The sequence below is a fragment of the Aedes albopictus genome, chromosome 2, assembly GCF_035046485.1.
Source record: "Aedes albopictus strain Foshan chromosome 2, AalbF5, whole genome shotgun sequence".
Taxonomy (NCBI): Eukaryota; Metazoa; Arthropoda; class Insecta; order Diptera; family Culicidae; genus Aedes; species Aedes albopictus.
The window spans coordinates 263,362,310-263,390,284 of record NC_085137.1 but is presented as its reverse complement, the minus strand read 5'-3'; the positions used below and the strand labels follow the sequence as shown (position 1 = coordinate 263,390,284).

General features: G+C 37.5%; 1 protein-coding gene and 1 long non-coding RNA gene across 8 annotated transcripts in view; both read left to right on the top strand.

Moving 5' to 3' along the window:
• Window positions 1-27,975, top strand: part of LOC109411550 (sodium/hydrogen exchanger 9B2) — a 113,829-nt gene that overhangs the window by 34,112 nt on the left and 51,742 nt on the right. For 2 of the 7 annotated variants that reach the window (XM_019685090.3, XM_019685086.3), the window contains exon 1: window positions 6,706-7,140. The exons of 4 other annotated variants lie outside the window; for them this stretch is intronic. Coding sequence is in view for 2 of the 3 variants with exons in the window: in XM_019685086.3 (XP_019540631.1) it covers window positions 7,094-7,140 (47 nt within the window). In the remaining variant the exon portion in view is untranslated. Of the gene's footprint in view, window positions 1-6,415; window positions 6,667-6,705; window positions 7,141-27,975 lie in introns of those variants that run through there. One more of the 7 variants, XM_019685087.3, reaches the window with a different exon arrangement.
• Window positions 8,359-12,029, top strand: LOC134288048 (uncharacterized). Its single transcript, XR_009997727.1, has 2 exons — window positions 8,359-9,612; window positions 10,013-12,029. It is a non-coding gene; the product is annotated as an uncharacterized LOC134288048 (long non-coding RNA).

The following is a 27,975-nucleotide window of genomic DNA, read 5'->3' as shown; positions in this document are numbered from 1 at the left end:
AGTTCAATAAAGAAGAATATAATAGAATAGATTTAGGCGTTGTACAAAGTGAAAGTGCAGCGTCCAATGAATTAACTACAGCGGCTGTTTTCCTACTCTCCGCACCGACCAATGTGGCGCTAGCTTCTATGCGCGAAAAATCGCTAAAAGTAAATCGCAAAAATATTGTATGGCGAATACCATCTAAAGGCAAATTCTTAAAAGTGGAACACATTATTCGAAAAAATATTTGGTAGTGGTTGTGCACAATGGTGACCACTATTAAGCCTACCAAATATTTTTTCGGGAAATGCTTTGTATTTCAAGTAATTCAAGTTTAGATGCATTTCGCCATAAAAAATTAAATTGATTTACTCCTGCTGATCAACTGTGGCTGCGCGCAAAGCGTGTAGTCCATTGGAATCGCTCATGTAGTACCCTACTCTCTAAAATAAAAGCTCTCATTTTTGAGTAGCGCCCATGCCGCACAGGGACTGTGTTGGAAACACACATTTTTTTTAATTGCTCGTACGCTCACATTTTTGCAAAATATCAATATTTTTCGGTATTTGAAGGTGGTTTATAAACCCAGTGAGGTTGCCATGTCGAAATTATTGCAAAATACATGCTCATGTGAGCGTACGAGCAATTTAAAAAAAAAATGTGTGTTTCCAACACAGTCATGTGCGGCATGGATGTTTACTAAAAATGTGCAGGCCGAACACATTTTTGAGCGTAGCCGTTTTTGCGTGTAGTGGGTAAACGAGCTGTAAATTAGGCTAAGTAATTAAAAATTAATTTTAAAAGATAATCAAATTTGTTAGAAATTTTCGTGTATTTTTGCATTTTCTTGTATTCAAAATCAAAACATTGCAAAAATGTCAATTTAGTCACTATGGCTTGTTTGATCTGATCAATTTAGTCAATTTAGTCAATTTAATCAATTTATGTCAATTTAGTCACTACATATTGGCTCATTTGTTGTTAATGGAATATTTTCGCTTTCTTGGTAATAATTTTAAAGAAAAAAATCTTGGACATCAGAAAAATTCACAGTGGTTAAATAAATAAAAGTAAATTGGTCAAAATATCGTATGGCAAAAATATAATTATTTAGTAATTTGTACAATACATCTGATCATACACACTTAAAAAAATCATGTAAATTTCCGTCACATATTCAAGCAACACAAATGACGTAAATTTAAACGTCCAAGTGACGTAATTTTCTGTCACATTTAACTGAATATTTAGTCATATGAAACGTAATGATGCACGTTTCACAAATTGTTTACGTCACATCGAACTCAATTTTACAAGAATGACGTATTATTAAGTCAGAAAACCTATATATTGACGTCATTAAATTATTTACGTTCTGTGCAATCAATTTACGTCACGAGTAATTTTGATTTTTTCGTAGTGTGTATGAAATGTATAATGTTATTTGATTTGCAAATAAAAGTAAACAAAAAAAACTAAAAGTTTCCATAAATAATTGTTTTTGAGCAATTGAAAACGTCAGAAATGCAATGAATCAACTGTTGCAATAAAAAAAGCCATTTTTCCCACCAAAAAACTTCGAATTTTCCATAAATAAATCCGATTGTTCCATAATAAATTAGAAAAATCACAATAAAAAATATCTTAAAAGCAATAAATAATTCAAAAAGTGCAATAAACAAAAAAAATAAAGTATTAATAAATGTCAAAAAACGAGCAATAAACAAAGATGAATTTAGAGCCAAAAAAATATATAGACCATGCGGCGAAGCCGCATAGAGAATTGAGGAACTGATGCGGCAGAAGGCCGCCGAAGTTTCCGATATCCGATGCACCGCAACTGCATCGTTTCGGTTCTACGCAAACCACAGATCGAAGAATTTGCCCGGTATAATGCAGACATAGATATTATCCCTTTTTTAGGTCCGACGAGCGATAGCGAGTTCGGACAGCAAGCAATTGCTCGGTAAATTGCATCATAGTTACGCAAGATTTTCAGTCGTTTCAGTCATATAAGTGCGATTCAGCATTTCACTGTCTCATACTTTCCTGCATTTGTTTTTGATGGATTTGGATTGATGGATTGGATGGTTGGTTTTTTTTTTAATTTTTAATTGCTTTTTCGATATTTTTTTTATTGTGAACTAGCTGTCCCGGCAAACTTTGTCTTGCCAAGTTGTGGTGGTTTGACAATTGTTAAGGTCATTGCAGCATGGCACTCTAGATTGGTTTCATTTCGATCGTGTTGGTTTTCTTCCCCGGTCATAAAAATCAGTACTCTTTCAATTTTCTTACTTTTCTAGTTGTTTTACGTAACTTTTTAGACATATAAACACAGCCAACACGAATACGAACCGAACCGTGCAAGAGTCAAGCTGATCGGTTCATCCGTTCACGAGTTTTGTTGCCTCGGAGGGACTTCAAACTCATTTTTTTATATATAGATTTTCTAATGTATTATGGAAAATCGGATTTCTTTATGAAAATTCGAAGTTATTTGGTGGGAAAAATGGATTTTTTAATTGCAACAGTTGATTTATTCATTGCATTTTTGACGTTTTTAATTGCTCAAAAATCAATTATTTATGGAAACTTTTGATTTATTTATGCATTTTTTTTTATTTGTTTATGGAACTTTTGATATTTATTACTGCTAACACCCCTGTTTCTTCACTGGGGCTTTCGAATTATTTTTGAGAAATTTTGTATTTATTATGGAACGTTTAATTGTCTGCCAACATTTTTCGCGACTGTCCTACACAGTTCGAAAAAAACCTGTAAAATTATGACGTATCGAATGTAACAAAAGGACCCCGTCATATATGATGGAAATTTTTGTGCGATCTTAAAATTACATTGCAGATATCTGTTCAAAAATATAAAGAATATTTGAGATCCGAGCGAGAAATGAACTCAGATCCTTGGAGTGTGGGTAGCACGCCCGAGCTCTCTCGGCTATCTCAGCTTGTTGAATAGCAGACAGTCAAAGTTAAACTGCTTCTACCATAATGCACGCATTCCCGACATGCTTCGACTGCTGCAAAGAGTACTGAGAGAGACAACGGGGAAACCGCCACAGCTGCGAGCAGCCGTTCTTTAGCTGACGACGGAGAGTGGCTGGCATGGTTTATAGCAGATGCATGTAAATTTAAAGCGAATATGCTTTAAAATCTGCAAACAAGCCGTCTGACCAGCAGCGGACTGCTCGGCTGACGTTAAATGTTGGCGATTTACATTTTTCTGTCGCAAATTTCAGTTGATCTTCAATTTACGTGCTGTTTAATTTTCATATTTTTTTTTTGCTGTGTACCTGACCACGTTGAACCACCTGACTGCTGCCAAAAATGCTGATTATGATCAATTAGAGCGTCATAATAAAACATTCCATGCAAAAACTAGACCATGCTTTAATTCAATATGAAATGATACAAATAGTTACGAAACAATGTTGCACAGTGCTTCCCAAACTGTGCGCCGTGGAGCCCTGGTGCGCCCGTGCGCCGTGAACATTTCGCTGGTGCGCCGCAGGGTTTTGAGCCAAAACAATATAATTCAATAGCGGTACGTATTTTTTTATTTGATGGATCTTCGAAGTGTTGCTGCACGGCATTTTTCTGAAAAATATACCAACCTTCGAATATTCTTGGAATTCTGGTATCTTCTTAAAACATTTTGATTTTTATCAAACCTTTAAATTCTCGGAGTTTTGAGAAATTCTGTTACGGGTATAAATATTTGTTACAATTATAAGACAGAATAATTGTTTAATGTGTTCATTTGTGGTACATGTTGAATTTTAACTTGTAAATATTACCCTAGTATTAATTAACATTTATAGGGTTCTGGCAGGATAGAGGCCAATGAAGTGCAATCCTATTTCGATTGCCAACACCCATGTTACAAAAATAAAAGAAAATTAATTATTACAACGGATTGACACTTCACGATACACATAGAACGTTACAAATGCACAAACAAGAAACATTACAAGTTGACGCAACACAACATATAACATAAACGTGCCCTGTTATCCAGTTGGATAACTTCTTCCGATCACAGGATGACGAGGTTTCATGTATTGGTTTGGGTCCATCAGTCATCCTGAAATTGTATTTTAGTTGGCAGTATGCCTTTTAGTTCACAGTAGTTGTTACTGTGTTCATAGATTGGTTTTGTCTAGGAAAACTAATCCTCATTGGGCATCCCGTTTCGGGTTTCGATACTAGAGCTCTATAACTTGAAGTCTGTGTCAGGGAAAGGTTTACGTCTCTAGTACTTAATCGCGGCCCGAAATGGCCTGAATGTTGGCAATCAAAATAGGATTGCACTTCATTGGCCTCTATCCTGCCAGAACCCTATAAAAGTTAATTAATACTAGGGTAATATTTACAAGTTAAAATTCAACAATCAACATGTACCACAAAGAACGCACGAATATTAAACTTTGAACACATTAAACAATTATTCTGTCTTATAATTGTAACAAATATTTATACCCGTAACAATTCTTGGTAAAGATTCAAAAATGGATTCAAAAATCCTTTTACAGTTCATTCCAGAATAATTTCCGTCAGTCTCCCGGTCTTTATGTTGTGTTCTGCTTTTCGGGACGGTTAAGTGCAAGCACTTAGATCACATCTCAAAAATGATTTTATTGGAGCTATGTACTCCAAATACCTTGGAAAATTATGAAAAAGGTAAGTAACTTTTGATCGACATTCTGACATTTTTTGCCCCAAAGACACTTCATTTTCAATTGTTGGATGAAATAGTCATCCAAAACTTATGTGAAAGATTGACCTTCAAGCTTTTATCATAGACATAATGATCAAACGCATTGAAATGAATAATCCACCATCAGCATAGTCCTGAACATTATATTTTTGTACTTAAGTTTGCAGAAATTTACTACACTACATTCTTAACAAACCATTTTTGAAAATTTTGTAATTCCAACAATAATCCAAGGTTTTTATATAATTCTGTGAAATATTTAAATGAAATCATTTAAATTGCAACCGTTTTACTATTTTTTTTTTTTTTGAATTATAAGGCATCAGCAGCTCGCTTAACCTGCAAAATTTTTTGACATTTTGGTTTACCTTGTTCAATAAATAAATATGAAATTTGATATTTATGAAATTTTTAAGCATTTTTTATTAAAATCATGTTTTGACCCAAGAAATTCAGTTTTAATTAAATTTTGAGGAAACATTGTACTGAAAGTTCTTCACAATTTTGCATTCAAATGTTTATCAATCAAATGTACACCGTTTGAAATTCATCTTCAACTTGACGCATACATTAATATAATCTTTACATAATAATATATTACTGTTCTTCCATCTATTATTTTTTTATAATCATTCCGCAAATAAAGGTAATCTTTATTTAAAAAAACGCTCTATATTACCTAACTTCTATAATTTCGAATGTTATTTCTTTAATTGCGTTCGAGGCACGTTCACGTCAATTGGATCCATTTTGGCGTCATTAACATTTTTCGCGACTGTCCTACCTGATCACGTGGACGACTGCTGCCAAAAAAATACTGATTGTGATCATTTAGAGCACAGGTTCCCAACCGGTGGTCCGCGGCCCCCTGGAGCCGTGAAGACAGTTCAGGGGGGGCCGCGATGTTACCAAAAAATATGTTTAATTTTTATTCTATTTTTTGCAAATTATACCAATTTTTAATTTTGTATACCGCCACTCCCAAAAGCCACAATTTGAGGAACAAATATTCAGTACAAAACGCCGTTAGAAGAAAAAAAATTTCGGCTGCGCCGCTATTTTTCAGCTTAGATTCAAATTGGGTGCGCAACATCATTGTTTACGAAATGAAAGTGTCGAATAAAAAAAAGTATCATTGACCTTCGAAAATCCCTCCCACAGTAAATTTCTTTCTACGTCACTGTACCAAAAAAAAAACTCGGTTTCGTTCATTTAATTCATTTTTTTATTTTCATTAAGCCCCAGATGTTTTGACAATTCTTAAAAGGGATCTCCACCTCAAAAAGGTTGGGAACCCCTGATTTAGAGCGTCACTATAAAATATTCCATGCGAAAGGATTCTAACAAGCCCATGCTTTAATTCAATGTCATTTCTATACAAGTTGTTAAGAAACAATGTTTCTTAAAGAAAACTCCCAAATTACCATTATTTACATTGAAAAGCAAGACCAATAACAAAATTATAGTTTCGACCACATTTAACGTAATAGGCTACCTTTAGAATTGTTAAGTACTTTACATTTGCATTTACGGTTTCCATTAAGACCAAAACCAAGTTCCATGCCAAGTGAATCCCACCCAAAACTGTTTCTGGCTACGGAACTGGTTGATTAGAATACACGCATTCCTGGCAAAGCCCTGTAAGCCTGTAAGACAATCGGGTGGTCAATTAGGAGATCTAAGTTTATAAATAATGGGCCAATTTCGATCACTCGCTGAGTCTACATTGGTCTGCCTAGAAGTGTACATCGTGGAGTAGGTGGTGCTAGGAAAGCCTCTAGTGTACTCGAGTCTCAGCATCGCGTGATTCTAAGCCCTCGCGTTTCGCGCCCAGTAGTACCCGCTACTGCATAGAGTGCATAGTGATTCGCGCATCCAGACCTGATCTATTCGCTATAATTGTGTGGTTATATGGAGTAGAGCATCATCCGAAGTCATGTTGAAGAAATCGTAATTATACCATTTTTTAATTAAACAGTTCAATTGTTTCGAACCGGAACAATGGAACGACTGATTAAAATAAATCAAGTGAGAAAAGCAGAGATTTCCCTCAGTATTCGGTGTTTGATAGCACACTCGCATAATACGCTCGCGATACGATTTGTGCGAATAAATTAAACGAAGATGAAACCTGTGATTCAAAGCCACAGCCAGTTCACGTGCAACAGTTTTCGCGTCTCGACACCGCTAATTTTCTCTACAAACAGTGTGATAGCAACTCACTCGGATGCCTAGTTTCCTTATGAACTATGCATTGGAATTCTGAGGAATGAGAACGAACCTACATCAAAGCTGTAATTATTCACAATTCCGGAACACAGTCAAACCTGGCTGTAAAATGCACGCAGCAAATTTGCTTTAGAAATGCATCATATTTATGCGATGTTTTCGGATGGCATTGTCGCCTAAGTATTCGAAGTTATGGTATGTATGCATCATCCAATTCTAATAAGAGTCTAGGCGTACCGCTGCAGCGCGCTATCATATCAATCCTTCTGGAAAGCAGCTATATATCATTTGCAAAAAGGAATTGCGAAGCTAATTTGCATTAAACATTTGAGGCTGCAGCATTGAACCATCTCATCATGTTATCTATATGTTTATCTCTTACGCTGATATTCAAACAGTATTTACCTCTAATTAATTAAGATCTTTTATCAATGCAGATTTTAATTACAAAAATTGTGTCTTTAGGATTAGTTATTGCTCCTGAAATTTTGTTTCTTTTCTCATAGAAATGAACATAATTAAGACAAGAAGATGATAGCAAGAAAGTACCGTAAACTGGGGTGTAGTTGATCAGTGGGGTGAACCAGATCACTCAATTACCCGCGGATATTGACTTTCAAGGAAGCAACAGTTCTATTTTAACCATTCGCAATCCAATGACGTAACATTAAAATGACATGGCAACCTTCTTGAAAGTCGCTATCCGCGGGTAATTGAGTGATCAGGTTCACCCCACTGATCAACTACACCCCAGTTTACGGTACCAAATGTAGTTCAAGTTGTAATTGACTAATTCAATAATTTTAACGGGTCTCTTAGACAACACAGCATTTTGACCTCAGTTACTAAAAGTTCCCATCAAATTTTTATTTTTTTGGTTTAGTTTGTTTTTTTTTTATTATCATTATTAACGAGGCTTTAGCCAAGGGCTGGCTGGTCCGCCTCGAGTTCGAACTTTTAGTTTATTCCAGTTGCAGGCTAAAACTGGTCATAAACGATTATATCTTGTGAATTATTACGGATTTCTATATGCACTTCTCAGAATCAATATTCATCACACAAGAATACAAATTAGAATACATTGCATTCAGACAAAATTGTCAATATATGGAATTTATTAAGTATTTCTGCTGAAACCCTCAAATGTTTTATATTTCTATTATTTATAACAACCTTCGACACAAATTTTTACTGCATCATGTTGAATAACTTTGCTGAAATGCTACAGCTTATTTTGATTGACTCATTTGCCGTTTTTTAAAGTTTTTCCAAGATATAGTACATTTCAATTGGCTTCTTTAGCGAGGTTGAGATAGTTTCTGATTTTTGTAATTTTTCAAGCTTCTGGAAACTGATTGCATGTTATACAATAATTTATCAAAATAGTAACGAACGGTAAGGTAACTGGTAAGGATATTTAAAGGAATGAAGTTATCTCCAATCGAATCACACGATGCCGTAGCAAATTTTTCGAAAACTTCGTTGCAAGTTACTCCACGAAAAGAGAACTCTGATTGTGACTCAGTACCATCAGAATCGTTTGCGTCAGTCCTAAGCGTTCTATATTTTTCCATAACGTTTTGGCGGGTAAGTCCGCGTTAAGTTATTAATTGAAGTATTCGCGTTTCGCGCGTTTGATTTCGTAAACAAGTTTCTTCTTCCATTTCCGAGTATCATTTTTTTTCCAGCACTCATAAGCTTCAGAAAGATTTTCAAACATTCGATTGATATAGTTATTTATCCATGGATAACTATGACCTCTCGCAACCTTTTTCTTCAAAAGAGCGTGCCTACCAATAGTATAAAACAACATTTTGTCAAAGCATGTAAATTTTTCATTGACTTCAGAACAGTAGTATATTCTATCAAAACAGCAATTACGTAGATCAGATAGAAAAGTGTCAATAGGGGAAGGAGGGGCATGCCCCGGCTAAGCATATGTGATCATAAACCTCAAATGATGCTTATTTTAAGGTCGTATTGAGCATTAGAGAGCAGTTTACTCCCTTGCATAAGATACTTCAAGTTTTAGCCCGCCGGAAACCGAAATTTCCCATTCAAATAACCAACTCAAAAAAGTGTTACCTTTTGGGTGCCGGAAAATTGTAGGAGGCAAAACACCTTTTGAGGTGAAGCAAAACGCCCGCTGGCATTTTCCGCTTTGACTTGAAACGTGTGTGGAAATACCTGAGGCCCCATCGAAGTGAAATACCAGGATGCTCCATCGTACTCTACCCAGCAGCAAATGAAGGGGTAGGAGGCGCGTGTTTTTTTAATGGGCAGATTTTCTTTAGACAATAAGGCACTACAATGTTTTGATTTTATATGGAATTTTGACGTTTCTTGGCCTTGTTGTTTACAAAATTTATGTGAGAGTGAAAGAGAAGGAGAGAATATCATGCAGTGCCCTATATAAGCCGTTCTTGGGCTAGACCTGCTCAGTTTTTGTTCTAGTTCGCTTGCATCTAACGAAAACATCCACAATATGATGGGATCGCGTGAAGGCGTTTTGCCCCCGGGGGGCGTTATGCCCGCAGTTCCCCTATTGATTTTCTGGTAGTCTCGGGCCCAAATCAATTTGAAATTTGTATGAAAGTGAATTGATGAAAACCCCTCGGCGGTTTTGTACTGGGCGAAGCCGTCAAGCAGTTTCCCAGCTGTCAAAAGGTGATCAGTGATGGTAAAATCACACTCAAAGCAGACTCATGAACCGCTCCTGCGTGAGCAAACTCGCGCGCGATTCTGAATCATTTTCTCACGCGCGAGATTTTCATGCAAAATCTCGCTCTCACGAGTCAAGCGCCGAAATCTCATTCGCTTGTAAAACGAATCCAAATCAATTTGAACGGCATTCAATGTTACTGTACGCTAGATTTGCTTTCGTTCTATCGTGTAGTCCTAAAAACTTTGATTTAAATAATAAGAACACCAAGAAATAAAGGAATGAGTGAAATCGCGAGTCAACTCATGCATGATTTTTCCAGCGGTGAGTTTGGCGAGTCAAGAATCGCGCATGAAACAACTCAACCATGAGATTTGAGAATTTGAGTTTTTACCAACACTGAAGGTGATATCAAATAATCTCTTTGAAATTGATTTTAGGTATCAAAATAAAGTTCGGAAATACGCACCCTCGGGGCAAAACGCCCTCACACTATAGACAAAAGATAGGGACAGGCAAAATTTTCACTTTACAAAAAATATTCGACTTGCTGTAACTTGTCGAAAAGTACACTTAATATTCTAAAATTTTCACTGTAAGTTGATCAACTGTTGTGTATCAGTGATCCAAATTTGGAAAAGCGGGTTACTCTGCACGAAGTTAGAAAGATTCTTGAAAAGGAATGATTACCGAAAGCGAACTTTGAGCTGTTATATCTCCGGATTCAATGAACCGAATGCAATGCAATCCGGATTCAATGAACCGAATGCAATGAAATTTTGAGGCCTTAGTGGCATCAAATATATTGTTGAAAGTCTTATACTCCAATTCTGAAATGAATAAATTGAAATGCGCCTACTAGAGATGGTCAGGTTTCCCCGGATAAAAAATGACCATTCATTGCATGGTAAATATTATTAATGTATGACTGGTTTTATTGTTCACAATCAAACACACAGTAGATATATGGTTACTTTTACAATAGAAATCAAGCCGATATAGTTCGTACAATAAGTGAACATTAGCTTTATTAGTGACTAATTAATTCGATTGTTTTTCAATCGTTCTTTAACAATTCAAAGTACATAACTATTAGTAAAAAATAAATTAAGTTGTTTTTATACAGTTGGAAAAGTGCCTGCAAAGTTCTCATGGACTTTTTTTTTATTAAAAAAGAGTTTATTTCTTAACCCTTCAGCGCACGCGCGCGCTGTTGTAAAAAGTACAACACCACCAAAAAACCTCGCTTTTCGTATACAGCGCGAGCGCGGTGCAGTTTCGGTTGCTTGATGGCGCGCGTCCTGGAAGGTTAATTGTGTGGCTTCGTGGTCGTGCGGCTAAGGTCACCAAGCCTTTAGACGCATCGTGCTAAGGAGCGCGGGTTCGATTCCCGCCGCAGCTGTCAGGAAAAGTTTTCGGCTGTGCCACTGGGCGTTGCATGCTAGTCCGTTGTCTAGTGTCGTGTTTCCTTCAAAGAGCAAATAGCTCACTGGAAGCATTAAACGTGTCCGTTTCTTTAATTACACTTAAAAACAATTCGTCACAAATAAATAACAATACATATTATTGTTACTTGGATCATGTTATTTTACTCTGTATAATCAAATACAAAATCACTTGACATATTTTTTTTTAATTTTCGTTTTGAATTTGAGTACAGTATATGTTGGCAGAGGAGGCTGTCAATTAATAACTGAGGAAGTACTTAGCGAACACTTGCTGTAAAACAGGTTTATCCAAGTGAGGACGTTACGAGAAGAAAAATATGAACAATGATTTTTCTGTTGTTTTCCAATAAATTAAATGAATCTAGTAAACAGAAACTACCCTTGATAACAATACAACTACAATTAGTTTAATGGGTTCTATTGAACCGATGTTAAAATAAACATGCAATAATATTTATTGTTATTACGCACTTCACACCTCACTGGACCCCTTTCGCAGTTAGTATAAGTGCGGGATCGTGAATAAAACTGCGATTTGGCATCGAATCGTGTTGCTGTTGTCTGCGCACTTATGCATTACAAGATGCTGAATAAGTGCGCAGAAGACACCGACACGATTCAATGCAAAATCGCAGTTTTATTCACGATTCCGCACTTATACTAACTGCGAAGGGGTCCAGTGGGGTGGGAAATGCGCAATATGTTAACAGATTTCGCCTTTGAAAAACCATAGAATTCATATTTCTCAGTAACATTCTTCTCCAGCATTTACACATGGCCTTATAAATTGTGAACGATTTATGGCATGGATCATATGACCTGAGGTCTGACTTGTGATATTTGGCAGTTATTTGAAAAGATTGATGATAGATCTTATCAACAGATGCCAAGCAATACATACCAGACATCAGAGTGTTTGATTCTTATCATAAAGTGTGCATATCATTCTGGCGGCCTTTAGTACTCGTAAATGCTGGATATAAATGTAAGCCGGAAATATAAAATCTATGGGTTTTCAATAGCGAAAACTGCTTACAAATAACATCAAATATTATTGTATTTTGATTGTAACAACGATTCATTTGACGTCATTCAATTTATTGTATTTGTATTGTAAGAACAATGAAAAAACATTAGGATATATTGTTTTCTTTTGCAAAAATGCCCTAAAAATGTCTCATAAAAACACAATACATTGTACTGTTTTCCGCGAAAAAATGTATGAAAATTTTCTCAAAATTTTATGGTTAAGATACATAACGACCACCATTTTTGCCTTTCTCGTACACTAAGTGTACTGGAAAGGCTATATGTTCACTCCAAAAATGACTTTTTGATAGAAGGCCCGGAGGGTCGAGTCACATATACCAATCAACTCAGCTCGACGAATTGAGGTGATGTCTGTGTGTGTGTATGTATGTGTGTGTGTGTATGTATGTGTGTGTGTATGTGTGTGTACAAAAAAAACTCACATCACTTTTTGGCACTAAACCTCAACCGATTTTAATGACCAATGGTTCATTCGACGCGGAATCTGGTCCCATTGTTTCCTATTGAAAATGATTCGGATCGGTCCAGCCGTTCCGGAGTTATGGCCATTTAGGTGTTCCGGATCGGTACCCCAGGAAGGGGCCAGATATGAAAACGCTACAAACCCATTCATGCGACACATCAAACCACGGCACTTTCGAAAACATGATGAACGGTAAACAGGAAAATAGTCTCGGGCCATATCTGAACCGGTAGTGTTCCGGAACCGGTTCCGGGTGACCCGCCGGAAGTGGCCAAATATGAAAGTGAACCAAACCCTTCATGCGACACATCAAACAGCGGATTTTTCGATAACCTGATAAACAGTAGGCAGGAAAACATTCTCAGACCATATCTGAACCGGTAGTATTCCGGAACCGGTTCTGGTTGTTCCGCCGGAAGTGGCCAAATATGAATGTGAACCAAACCCATGCAAGCGATACATCAAACAGCGGCTTTTTCGATAGCCTGATGAACAGTAGGCAGGAAAATATTCTCGGACCATATCTGAACCGGTAGTGTTCCGGAACCGGTTCCGGGTGATCCGCCGGAAGTGGCCAAATATGAATGTGAACCAAAGCCATACATGCGACACATCAAACAGCGGGTTTTTCGGTAACCTGATAAACAGTAGGCAGGAAAACATTCCCAGACCATATCTGAACCGGTAGTAATCCGGAACCGGTTCTGGGTGTTCCGCCGGAACTGGCTAAATATGAAAGTGAACCAAACCCATGCATGCGATACATCAAACAGCGGCTTTCTCGATAGCCTGATGAACAGTAGGCAGGAAATTATTCTCGGACCATATCTGAACCGGTAGTGTGCCAGAACCGGTTCTGGATGTTCCGCCGGAAGTGGCTAAATATGAAAGTGAACCAAACCCATGCATGCGATACAACAAACAGCGGCTCTTTCGATAGCCTGATGAACAGTGGGCAGGGAAACATTCTCAGACCATATCGGAACCGGTAGTGTTACTGAACCGGTTCCAGATGTCACGCCGGAAATAGCCAAGTATAAAAGTTAACCAACCCCTTACATGCGATGCATCAAATCGCAAGCTCTTCAGGCAACCTGATAAACGGTTAATAAAAGAGAATAGTTTCAGATCATATTTGGATCAACCGATAGAGTTCCGGAACCGGTTCTGGGTGTCCCGCTGGAAGTGGTCAAATGTAGTAGATATCAAAACCCATGCCTGTGGCACATTAAACAGCCTCTTTTTAAATAACGTGATGAACGATTAGTCAGATAATAGGCTCAGACCAGAACGAAGATCTTTATAAAGGCTACCGATAGTGTTCCAGGACCGATCTAGGGTGTCCAGCCGGAAGTGGCCAAATGCCAAAAAGAACCAAACCTATGCATGCGACACATCGCACCGCGGTCTTTTTTTAAACCATGAGGAACGATTAGCAAGAAAATAGGCTCAGACCACATTAGAGGCTACCGATAGTGATGCAAAACCAGCATTGGGTGCTTCCTAGGGTGCTTCGCAGGAACTTCAAAAATGAACAAAGTCAATGCAAGCGATAAATATGTGTAAGAAAACAAAATCTTGACTTAACTAAGGCCACATACATACAGACGTCTTACTCTACTCACTCTCCATCGTCCTTGTTTTAAACGGTTGAAACAAATATTAATCGTTGTTGCTCGTTTGACGTCTACTCACTACCAACATCAAGCCGCAGTGAAACGCAACCTGATTAGCATTCGACGATTATTTTTTCTTAACGATGAATATAATAGCAATATGTTACAAATGATATGTCTGTTTATTTGTACTAAAGCAATCTCATCAAATCACTGAGGTGTAAAAATATACAGTAGGATAGGTCAACGTTATATGAGAAAATTATCGCATCATCCCCGGAGAAAGTTTTTTCAATCCTCTTTTCCTTCTAAAACTACTGGGAATTTTCTTCTGGGATTTAGTATGGGTAATTTCACTTGCTTGCATTTTTTGTCAAATTTTACATGAATTTTGTAACCTATGATAATAAAATATAGCCTAAAGTGTGAAGAAAAAACTATGTCGAAGACCGTAAAGCAGGGCTGTCCAACATAGGCCCGCGGAATCGATGAATGAAACTTGGCCCAAGGATTGAAATATTTGAAGATATTTCATATTTAAATAAAATTTTATATTAAAATTAAACTCGAAATAGGTAGAGTGTTTTGTTAAAAATTTTCAAAGATTAAAAAATTTAAATACATAAATTTAAAAATTAAAAACTTGAAAGGTACAGCCAAATTTGAAGCAGAATTTCAGCAAAATTTACTGAATTTCAGAAAAACGTTGCTGCTGAACAGCAGAGTTTTCTGAACGAATCAGGGAAGTTTGCTGAATTTCAGCAAATTGTTTGTTGCAACCTGCAGTTCGGCAAAATTCAGAAAAAAAGTATTCAGGGTGATTTTTGCAAAAAATCAAGAATTCTTGCTCACAATTTTATGACCCAAATGATGTCAGTGTTGTGATTTGCCGCGAGAGCGGGTAATCGGATGTACAAAATTTCACTGTTTCATTCATGCTTTCAAAATTTGATGTCGAAATTTAATGTCTGGCCCGTCGACTGGTATGGAGTATCACTTGTGGCCCGCGGCCACGAAAGGTTGAGAAGGCCTGCCATAAAGTCATCTGTGATTGTGAAAGACGTTATATCCTAGCTTGTAATTATCGTCTTGATGTTGATCTGTCTTCAGTGATAGTGAAGGTGCTCAAGCAGTCAACTGAAAATTCTGATATTTTTCAGCCCAGTCTATACGTTTAACGTAACGTCGGAATATGTTCAACTAATAAATTTTCCAATTTTATTAAAATTATTGCTTCTCTAAATAAGGTTTTCTCAGGATTCAGGAACAGTTCGCATTACGTCGACGGAAAGATCATGCTTCGGAATGATGGCCCTAGCACAGAATCTAGCTAAACAAACAATAGTAGAAGATTCCAAAAACAGGGACCGAATTCTAAACCGCCCGATAGGTAGGAGATTGTCCACATCACGACGGTTTCAAACTGATCGGACTCAATAAATACCAAAACTTTCGTATGACATTTTTAAGTTAGGCAAGGCCATCATGACTAGGAAACCTTGACCGATTGAACCCTTGAAAAGGCCCCATACAGATCGAAACGTCGGAAAAAATCATAAACTAGTGTCTTCGATTCCCCCAAAAGGCTGAAGCCAACATTCTGAAGCAAAATAATCCCAGTCGTATCCCAACCAAGGAAATATTATGGGTACATGTTTGACGAGAAAGGCACTATCACCACTAGGTGGATTAATCTGGGTTTTTATTGTAAAAGTGACATTTACCACTCGTCGAATGGTATAGAACAATAGGGGTGATAGTGAGTGTGCTGTGCAAATTACAATACGTTTAATGGTGAATAATTTTCGAAAAAACGGTGTTGTAACAAGAAAATTTATCGTATTTGTATGATATTTTTTATCAGGGTCGGGTTTTCAAACCCCGACGGGTACGGGCCGGGTTCGGGTTTGAAAAATCTCAAAACTCTCGGGTACTGGTTTGGTAGGGTTTGAATAACGTCGGGTTAAATTTGGGTGTGGTGCCAGTGTAGGGACCATATAGCCAAGGCGGTAAACGCATGGGTAATCAGCATGACCGTGCTGAGGGTGACGGGTTCGTTTCCCGGTCGGTCCAGGATCTTTTCGTAAAGGAAATTTCCTTGACTTCCTTGGGCATACAGTATCTTCGTGCCTGCCACACGATATACACATGCAAAATGGTCATTGGCAGAGGAAGTTCTCAGTTAATAACTGTGGAAGTGCTCATAGAACACGAAGCTGAGAAGCAGGCTTTGTCCCAGTGAGAACGTTACGCCAAGAAGAGAGAGAGAGAGCCAGTGTAGATAAATCAGTATTAAGAAAAATATTTTTGTTGTCATACACGAGACATTTAACAATAATTTTTGGATTCGGGTTTTGGTCGGGTTCATTGATAGATTTTTTTTCGGATTTGGGTCGGGTTCGGGTTTGATCGACAAAAAATTTTCGGGTTCGGATTGAGTCCGGATTTCGAAATTGAAAATTGTTCGGGTACGGTCGGGTTCGGGTCTGAAAAATCTGAAACCCGTTGTTGGCCTTTTAAGCAGCCCTAAATTTTCGTACCTGTCACACGATATTCACATGCAAAATGGTTATGTGTAGAGGAAGATCTCAGTTCATTACTATGGAAGTGCTCATAGCTTATTTATTTATTTATTTATTTATTTATTCAAATAATTCAACTGACTTTGTTAGTCTTATTGAATATCTTAAAAATAATACAACAATCAACTTATACAATATACAAAAAAAATATATTACACAACATTTTCAACACAGATTTCACAAGCATCTACATATTAGAAATTCAAAACTAGCATACATCAACTCACTTAAACGCGCACATTGAAAAACAATTAATTTTAGTATATTACAGGTCTACAAGTATCGTTATGTCTATTGATGAATTCTCTAATTTTAACATTGATTGGCCAAGTACAAGGATCTAAGGCACGAGATTTCCATTTGTTGTCTAGTACTATCCTAAACGATGCGAAATCCACAGTCCTACGATTATACAGGGGATACTCAAAATAACTGGGACAGGCAAAATATTCACTTTTCAAAAAATGTTCAACTCGCTGTAACTTTTCGAAAAGGGCATCAAATATTCTCAAATTTTCACTGTAAGTTCATCAACTAGTTGTGTATCAGTGGTCAAAATTTGGGAAGGATCGGGCCATTCTACACAAAGTTATAAAGGTTCTAGAAAAAGGTATAATTATCCGATAGCCAATTTTGAGCTGCTATATCTCCGGATTCAATGAACCGAATGCAATGAAATTTTGATCATTTATGACTTAAATAATGAACTTTGAAAAACAGTTGACTAAACTTAAAAAAAAACTTAAACAAAACTCTCAAGTTCCAGCTGCATCACCAAAAAAGATTTCCTTTTGCAAAAAAGGCAAGTTTCACCAAAAGTTTCCACGAAATCCCATTGATTTCGGGAGCGTATGTTATCTACATGATGTTGGCATTGAAAGTGCCACGCGCGAAGTGGATTTTCCTAGAGAAGGAAATAATTTTGTAAATTTAATTGGAAAACAAATATTTCCGTAGGGCCGACCTGCCACAAAAAAACAAAAATTTTTACATTTGTTTCTAACATAACCAGTCAGAAGGTACATGTTTGTTTCAAAAATGGATTGAATTTGCTTCAAATGTGACGTTCGATTTGCTCCAAACAGTTTTATTTTTGTTGCCAGAACAAATTGACAATTTATTTGAGTTGACCTGAAATATTTTTGATTTTACCATGCTTTTTTCTGCGTGTATGTTCGGGTTTTGTTCATACAAATTTGGAGAAGTTATAAAGCATCACGTTGTGCACCACCTTATTTTTTGTTGTTAAAAGCGTTTTACAAATGTACAAGAAAGTTGTTATTCAGCTTTGACAAAAATGACTGAAAATAAATAAAATGCAAAAATGTTGAAAACTCTCACGAGAGTAATTATTTGCTCTCATGTTAAGAACACTTATTATGCAATAAGAATTACATATAAAATTGCCTAAATCTGGATTAGAACTCGAGACCTGTCGATTGCCAGCCGCATGCCATCCTATCTGCGCCATCCTAGAGATAGTGAGATGCAGCACCCAAAGCAAAACATAATCTTCCTATGGCTCAATAATGATCACTCCTGAACTTGTGTTCAGCAATGGTGAATTAACACAGCACGTGGTAATCAACTGAACAACGCCTTATACTTCAACAGCTGTTCAGCCCAAAACACGTGTTTTCCATTCTGATTTCGCTGTCTGTTTTTTATCGCACGGTGAGAACACTTGTATCGAATGCGGCCAAAAAGTGTTGGTCCTTATTGAAGATATTGTTTCCAGATGAACTAATTGCGATGTGAATATGTTTTTATTTTTATTATTAAATATCGATCTTTAAAAATGTATGACAATATGTGGTGCGGTATGGTCTTGGACATGGTGCATTCACAGCATCTGTTCAGGTAATCTACTCATGCTCAGTCAAAGATTCGTTAAGCATTTTTTTATTTATGCTTTTGTCATGGAATCTTGAAATTATGTTCAATAAATATAGCATAAGGATGTTTAGTGATACTTGAAATGTGTCGATTTCTGAATGTTGTTTGGTTATCTAGGTGACTGTGGGAACAATATTCAGTAAACACGACAGCACTGAAATATCAAATGCACCGATCCAAGCGTCTCGTACAATTGAACTGCTGCAGAAGAAAAAAATATAATTATCAAGGTACAAGATATCTTGTTACAGGCTTATAACAATAAATAAATGCCTCATTTTGTGTTGATTACGTCTCTTGGCACTCAATGTAAAACTACATAATTCTAATCTGTTTTGTTTTATGTGATTCGTTTAAAATTTTGGTTCTTTAATAACTTGGTTGTCTAAACAGTTATAGCCATGATTTATCCCATAATCCGAACAAAGTTCCGAGTCAAACTATGACGGGCTGAAGGCGTTTATTTGACAAGTAAAAAGCACATTGTTCAGGAGCATATGCTTATCGATACATCAGCTTAATAAGATGAAGACAAATGTTTTGTTAAACTCTTTTGTTAAAAAATCAGCTTGTCGAATAAATTTTTTGTTAAACTTTTGAAAAGTGCTTTAATTTATCATTGTTGATACCTATGAGAAAAGTCGAACATTGACTATTTTGTCAATTGAAAAATCATTTAAACAGTAATGTGTACAGCATAATTTTAGTTCAGCTATCATTACCATTATTAAACAACAATTCAGCAAGCTTGCTTGTTTGTGACTTGCAATTATTAGTTGGGCAGTGGCGTGAGATTATCGTGTTTTGTTAATCGTTATGTTGTAATCTTGTACCAGGAAGTCCTTAAATGTCTGAACTTGCACACTACCCAACACCCACTGAGATGTATGTAACGTAGTCAAGAGTTCCGCTACTCACCACCAGGCGTCGCAGAAGGACATGTTGGGCGGCCATTGTGGGTGGGGTAAAGTCGACGGTCGAAGGCCTGGATCGTGAACCACCATTGCCAATCCAGCAATTACTTTGCAACAGTTGTGAAAGCAATACACAAGTTAGTAAACAGAACGCTCAAAGCCAATTTACAAAGGCAGCAAATTTAAGACTGGTCTGCACAGAGTGAATAGTGGAAGTAGTGAAGTGGTGATAGCACCCAGATAATCCACACACTGGTGTAGCCACGGGGGGGGGGGGGGGGGGGGGGGTTTAGGGTTAGGGTTTAGGGTGTTGTCATCGTGCATTGGTTTGTAACCTTACTCAAGTAAAGATTCAAATCCTTACACAACCTTTCGAATGAAATTTGTTCTAGCCTGGATGTCTGTTCTCTGTGGACCTAGCATTAACTATCAAAAACCCTGCTACAGGACCCCTGTACTAAAGTAAATAGCCGGTCCTACCTGTGCTACCATTGAAAGAATTCCTCGAGCCCTGTGAGAAACAATCGAGGTCCGGATTTTTTTCCATTCATCAAATGTGCCACTTTGTAGACCGGATAGACCTACCCGAGTTCGCCTACCCAGGCAAGGCAATTTTGACAAGTCCAGAGTTCACGCGCCATGTCATAAGTCGCGACTCGGACTGCGTCGAACGGCCGTCCAAGATGTTTGCAATGCTAGTTTTATTCCGTGTCTTATATGTAGTGAAATATATGCTTCATTACAGTTTTTTTTGTAGAACTAGACCAAGTGACATCTTTGCCATTCCGAATATTGCAACCTATTGACCGACAGAAGAATTAGAGGCGTGAAAATCGATATATTATTATAACAAATTATTAACAAAACCTCACATCAAATCGAACGGCTACATGTGAGTTCCTGTCTGGATGTAAAATGAAGGTCGTATCAGACACAACTGGGTTATTGAACATTCAAGCGTTTAACAGCTGAGTGCTAATCAAAAGCCTATACAGTCGAACTTCCTAAAGTACGGTCTTTCATTTTGCTTGTGTATCAATGCCCATACCGAGCGTGTCTGAATGGACGAGCACGCTCCATGGCGAGGTGAACTTTCACTTGACACAATTTATGTCAGGCCATGGGTGCTTTAGATGCTATCTGCATATAGATTTGCACATGCAAGCTTCACGGCATGTCCAGAATGCGCATACTCAGCCAAATAAACTTAGGTTTTTTATAAGGCCTAACTTATGAAACAGCCTTTAAGGACAGACTTGTTAGAATCCCAAAATGGCCGCCACAATGGCCGACTATGATACCTACTCACGATTTCGAGGGCACAAATCTCTTCGTAAACAAAACCAGCGCACCTGAGCTTCTTATTTTAAGCTTATAGGTGAATCCAACGATAACTAACGATCCCTCCGCATCTGGTGGCAGGAATGAGAACCCTAGAACGCATCGTAGAGAAACAAACGAGCACTTTTTGAAAAGAAAATCTAATTCTCTTTTAGATGCGCTTAGATCCGGTAGGTACTTACGAACAACTTATGTGATTAATTTGAGGAGCTCTTGCTATGCCTCCAGCGGGCGATCTCCCGGATTTTTTGTTAGCTGGCCAATCCGATGTCTGTCGCCGTGGGCATCGAGATTGATGATAATAGAAGCCATTACCAATGGAAAATAGCAACCACCAAGGTAAAATATGAGTTAATTTTGAAAACGAAAAATTGAATTTTTGATGTAAACGCTAAGTGATTTTCTCACTTAGCGCCTCTACAATTGGGGGTCATCCGAATTCACCTATTACAAGTGAGCAAGAACAGAATAATAAAATGCACTGTTGCTTGCTTCATGAGATTTGTGAGTTTGAAGTTCTGATGCACTGTTGCAGCGGGATTTCATAAAATTGTCCTTAAATAATTCATAATAACTAGGATGAATTTCACAAGGTCGCTCTGTAACGCAGTATCGTCTCACAGCTTTACTTTTATATGCGTTTAGCAACATGGTATTCTCAACCGTCGGTAGCCGTGTGGATTTAACTCGAGCTCAGTGATCCCGGTGTTCATAGATCGATTCCAGTCTGCACCATTTTATGATTATTTTGCTCTTATCATAAGTCTTCTTCTTCTTCTTCTTGGCGTAACGTCCTCACTGGGACAAAGCCTGCTTCTCAGCTTAGTGTTCAATGAGCACTTCCACAGTTTTTAACTGAGAGCTTCCTCTGCCAATGACCATTTTGCATGTGTATCCACTTATCCGCGAGCGGTAATGGCGGCGGCGGGCAAATCCAACCGGTTCGGATTTTGACGTTTCTTGGGGAAAGTCAAAACAGTTTCATTCTCCTCCTCACCCCTTCACCCACCGTTTGGTGGCGCCAAACGTTTGCGATCCCCAAGAAACGTCAAAATTCGAATCGGTTTTTTGTGCCCGCCGCCGCCATTACCGCTCGCGGATAACTGGATATCGTGTGGCAAGCACGAAGATACTCTATGACCAAGGAAGTCAAGGAAATTTCCTTTACGAAAAGATCCTGGAATCGAACCCGTCACCCTCAGCATGGTCATGCTGAATACCCGTGCGTTTACCGCCTCGGCTATATGGGCCCTATCATAAGTCTATCTTATGAAATTGGTGATAGGGCACGATCAATAATGCTACAACTAAACATTATGGCATCCATAATGTTCAGTTGTAGCAAAAATTCATAAGATATTTTGATGATTTTCGATAGTTTGTTTTCGTTGAGCGCAGACTGCGACGAGACCGCGGAGCATGTACTCTTTGTGGAGCAAAGCCCAAGTAACATTTTAAGTTTTGTTCGACTCTATAGGAGATCTTCATGACCAATTTTTTAAAAAAAAACTCAGAATAAAACTGATTTATACATCAAAACCTCATGATAACCTCTTTAAGAGCATATCCCGGCTGAGTGGACCACTCTCGGAGAGGTATTACAAACCGCATTAAGAGTATCAATAAAACCGTTTTAAAAGACTTAAAGTATTTTTCCATTCTCGGTTGTTGTTGTTTTTTTTTTTGCAAAAACTATGACAGCTCAAGATGCAGAGAAGCTTCTTAGATGGCACGCAAAGTTCAGGAGAATACTTCATTTCAAAGAAATATTTTAGTAGTTATTGTATTGCTAGGCTTATGCGCATTCAATTTTACCGTGAATATTGGAGTTGCAGATTCATAAAATTAATGCGCTTCGAAAATGGTGAATATTGTCATTTTGGAATGAAAAAAATCAATGCGTTAATTCAGTAAAACTATCTCGAATCACAATAAAACTCACCTGATAGAGTTTATTTATGTGAGCATGTTATGGAAATGGTGGCAAACTATCAGTTTATTGGTAGTTCGAGCAAAATTACCTAGTTCCCATTCACGTAAGCTGATTCTTCAATATGGCGACGACCATAATTTGCGACAATAAAACGAAAGCAAGTTTACTTTTATGATGACCGCAATAAACCTAGTAGTGTCGTAGTTTCTGCTTTTCTACCAACAAATGTCGTTACTAATCGTACGGATCGCCATCTGTTGAGAGTTTGAACAGTTTTATTGTGGTAATAATGGTTGCCAGAAGGTTTACATATCGGAGAGTTTTGTTTACTCTTAAAATCTAGCTTTATGAATATCTTCAAGTATACTATAAAACATTTTATCAATGGTTTTCATAAAAGTAGTCATAAAACTGAGGGTTTTAATTATTGCTGTAATAAAACCCTGATAAAAATCAAACAAAACCAATCAGCAATGGAATTGTTACTTGGGAGGTGCATATGCAGGAGATATGCGGTAGAGATATCACTCCGGACAACATTGTTGAAAGGATGTGTACGGGAGCGGTCAAGTGGGATTCCTTTACTTCCACGGTCTCCCGAATCATGCTTGATCCGATCGCTTCCTCTTTCTTCCCTACACTGGGAAAACAATCTTCATTCCTTCTATGTGTCCGGGACTTGGATTTTTACAATGGGGGTAAACAAATGTTTTCCATTAGTGCGACTCATACTTTTGATGAGGCACCATACAGCAGCGACTCATACAATTTAGAGCACATACTATTCATGTACCAATTTACCTGCGTAATCGGGTATTGGTTGCATATACTTTGGATGTGGTTTGGCACATGGATATTTGCCATTACTTACCTTACCGGTCAGGCTAAGGCCGGGGTGGCCTCTGCTGTACATAGTAGCCGCCTCCATTCCACTCGGTCCATGGCTGTTTGTCTCCAGTTCCGCACTCTGCGTAGGGTCCGCAGATCGTCCTCCACTTGGTCGACCCACCTAGCTCGCTGCGCCCCACGTCTTCTTGTACCGGTCGGATGACTCTCGAGAACCATTTTAGTCGGGTTGCTATCCGACATCCTGATGACGTGACCCGCCCACCGTAGCCTCCCGATTTTCGCGGTAGATGGTACGCAACACCTTCCGTTCAAAAACTCCAAGGGCGCGTTGGATATTTGCCATTAAGTATGAGGCAATTTTCCTGAGTGTAGAGTTCATTTCAGTATCTGTCATCAATACACACTCAAACAAAATTAAAATAGCCCGTCTAGCTAAAAATTCTGTATTTCATATAAATCGAAATCTGTACGGGTGCTCAAAAATCTGTATAATACCACAGAGAACAGACATCCAGGCTAGAACAAATTTCATTCGAAAGGTTGTGTAAGGATTTGAATCTTTACTTGAGTAAGGTTACAAACCAATGCACGATGACATTACTAACGCCACCAAACACCATATTGCCACAGTCAGTGGTGAATTGAAACATTCAAGTGGTGAATTAAATTAGTATGAGAAATTAACCGATTGCAGCGCCACGCTATTGCCACTTGTGTTGCTGATTTCAAATGGCCGTTAAATTCCTCACACAGTTTCGGAACTGGACTTGTATGTCTGTTCTCTGTGATAATACAGATAACCCTTTCGGGACGGAGCGCAAAAAAGTGGAATTTCCATACAAACTGCTCAACTGTGGCTTTCCAGAACTCTCAGACTTTCCAAAAAAGCAACAGTTATTTTTCCTCATTTGAAAGAACTACTCTTTATCTTTCGATTTCTAGCTTTGACTACCTAGATAAATCGGAAATAATAAATATGCGACAGATAAAACTTTTTCATGTTTTACGGTTTTTGCACACTTTTTGTTCATTTTGTTGTGGTAAATTTCACAGGCAATGTAAACAAAAGTTTGTTTACACACAAACAAGTATATGTAATGGCTGAATTATTGGAACAGTTTACATCTCATAAAACAAAGTATAAACAGATGAAAAAATATGCAAAACTGTTACCGCTCAACAGCACAATTGTGATTGTTCGTCACGAAAGGGATAAATCTGTATATATGGCATCCCTGGTTGGAACTAGCCAACACTTCGGATTCCCGCCCTGCTGAAAAATCACTTTTGATCCCACACTAACACTGAAAACGGCGACGAGCGGCGGAGGGACGAGGGATACTCACAATAAATCTGACGTTCGATTTAAATAGGTCGTATGTTTGATGTGATTCCTATGTAGATTCGACCTATTCAAATCGATCACCAGAAATATGCATAAATAGATATAAAAAGTATTTACAATGTGCAAATGAACAAGTAATCGATTGCAAAGACTGCAAATGATACCATTTTAAAAAGGGGTTGCCTGATACAACACAACTAACCACCGTACACCGAATTACCGATCAATTTGAATTTTTGATAGTCGGCTCCCTGGTGGCACGTTTGAATCGAAAATTGTTCGAATATTTCCATCTGTTTGGCTATGCTTAACCCTGTAACTAAAGTAGGGTAATTCGCCAATTGTTGAACGGTTAGTACCGGCATTTAGGTTTTCGTTTGTTTTTCCGTGCATAATTCCACTTAGGTTGAAAAATATCCAGTGAACGTCTAGATCTACTTATCCCTTATACTGCCCATTGAATTTGTATTCCCTTAAATTCCATTTTATAAGAGAAAATAGAACATTTGTATGGGAAGTCTGTAACCCAAATGTTGAACGCTTCCTTAAGCTAGCTCATCCTAATGTTGGACGGTTCTCGCCAATTGTTGAACGGTTGAAGCTTTGTTCGTAATTGATGACGTATAACCCGACATCAACCTATCATTCACATGTTTTTATTTTGGCCACCAAACCCAACACAGACACGATAGTTACCCGATGTGGGTCCAACAGTGGTCCAACATTTGAGAAAATTTGACCCGACTTACGATATTTTTTCATTCTGGCGGATTTTCTTCCGGGTTTTTCGTATTTTGTGCTCAGCTAGTCCGAGCTAGTGACAATTCATTTAAATGACAAGGAATCGCACATTTGAAGAGAGCTCTAGTGGACTGCAGTCGTTTTAAACACTTGAAACCCATTGAAAACCACTGGAATCTTTCTGAAGACCACTGGAACACTCCTAGAACATCCCTGGAACGCCTTTGAAACCCCATGCAATGCACGGTTAGGTAAAGTGAAAAAAAAATTCTAGCAGTCATGCTAACATCGTAGGTTATGCCAGTGTTCAACAATTGGATCATGGATACATAATGATAGTGTGATAAGAAAAATATTTTTTCAAATTTAATTACAATGAAAATGTTATTTTAAACAATGTTAAATTGTTAATGACATCCTTGCATGTCTTGTAACTATGGTGTGCCTTTGATATTTGTGGTCGATTTGCCCACAAAGCTTATATCGTAACAGCAATTTCTTAAAATTAATATTAAGAATTGTGCAGTTTTCGTGTCATCAGCGGTACAAAATTTTCAATAATTTTTTTTTACGTAAAATATGTATAATTTTGTAACTTAATTAGAGCAATATCGTGACCCACATGGATATGCATCTACATCATAAGTTTACGTTGGATGAAAATTACTTAAGTAAGTTTATAATAAAATATTCAGAAACTGTTCAACATTTGGGTAGTGTTCAACAATCAGCGAATTACCCTATATTCGAGGATGTATAGAAATACTTTATCAAATGATAACGTTGTCAATAATAGGTTTCTCATTTGATCGAAGGCATTTTATTGTAGTTTTAAAATAAAATAAATATTCATGATCATTTGAGACAAAAACAAAAAAAATGTAACATCACGATATCAATTTATTGCAGAAAACTAAAAATATGTTCGAGTTGCTAACGTTATGGTGTTAAAATTTGCTGGCCTCTTATTCATGATTTATTAGTTGTTGTTTGCTGATTTCAACACATTAGTATATAAGTTTTTTGTTTATAGCACAAAGGAAAGCTATCCAAAATGTGCAAGCAATTGACAATTTCATAAACTAGGTATTAATTTCCATATTCAAACAGCTAAGCTCCCGGCTTTTGTAAGTTATATTTATCTCTGTTGGAGGTGAAATTCATGAGAATATCTTATACATTCAACTATTCCACTTGCCACAGACGTTCAACGAGATATATATCGTTACGCTTCACGGCCTCTCGACGTCGTTCATCTGATGTACGGACGAGCCGATAATAAGCGGTGCAAATTCCTCCAGATTGCACAGCGTGCTATCTCCCGAGATATTTGCGTCAACAAATTGCCTGGTTGAACCAAATGAAACAAGCGTCACGACGCTCACGATCATTAAAATCAACATACATGGTACATGTACCAGTAAGGGTGCTTTTGTCCAGATGAAGTGTTATGCTTAAGTTTCACACAAAGTAGATAACAATCGAAACAAGGAAAATATCAAACGGCTTCGCATTTGATCAATGAGTAAAGTAAATGAATAAATCAATGTGTTAACCTCACTCCTAATAAATATCAGAGTTCAAAACTCCATTAAAAGGTTGAAAATTTGGAAAGATAAGTTATAAAAAAAAACCTTGAATAAATTTTCCATAATTTTATTCACGTCATATGACAGACACATCAGCTAATACAGCGACAGATTATACTTTTCATTCATCGTAGTTAGACAGAGAATCTATCACGACATCAGACCGGCGTGAAAATGGAGACTAGCCCGGTTTATCAACAGTTCAATACTTAATTACCATAACAAGCAACTCCCATTCGGACGCACCGGTCGGCGGATCGTGCAATGTCTAATGTTTAGGGTAAACAGGTACAATATGCCCCCCATGAGCAGAAATGGCAATAAATCTAAAACAGGCGCCTTACTCCATCTACAGGGGATAGACAAAATGATCGGGACAGGCAAAAGTTTCACTTTCAAAAAAATGTTCAACTAGCTGTAACTTTTCGAAAAGTGCATCAACTATTCTCAAATTTTTACTGTAAGTTCTTCAACTAGTTGTGTATCAGTGGACAAAATTCGGAAAAAATCGGACGATTCTTCACGAAGTTATAAAGATTTTTGAAAAAGATAAAATTATCCGATAGTCAACTTTGAGCTGCTATATCTCCGGATTCAATGA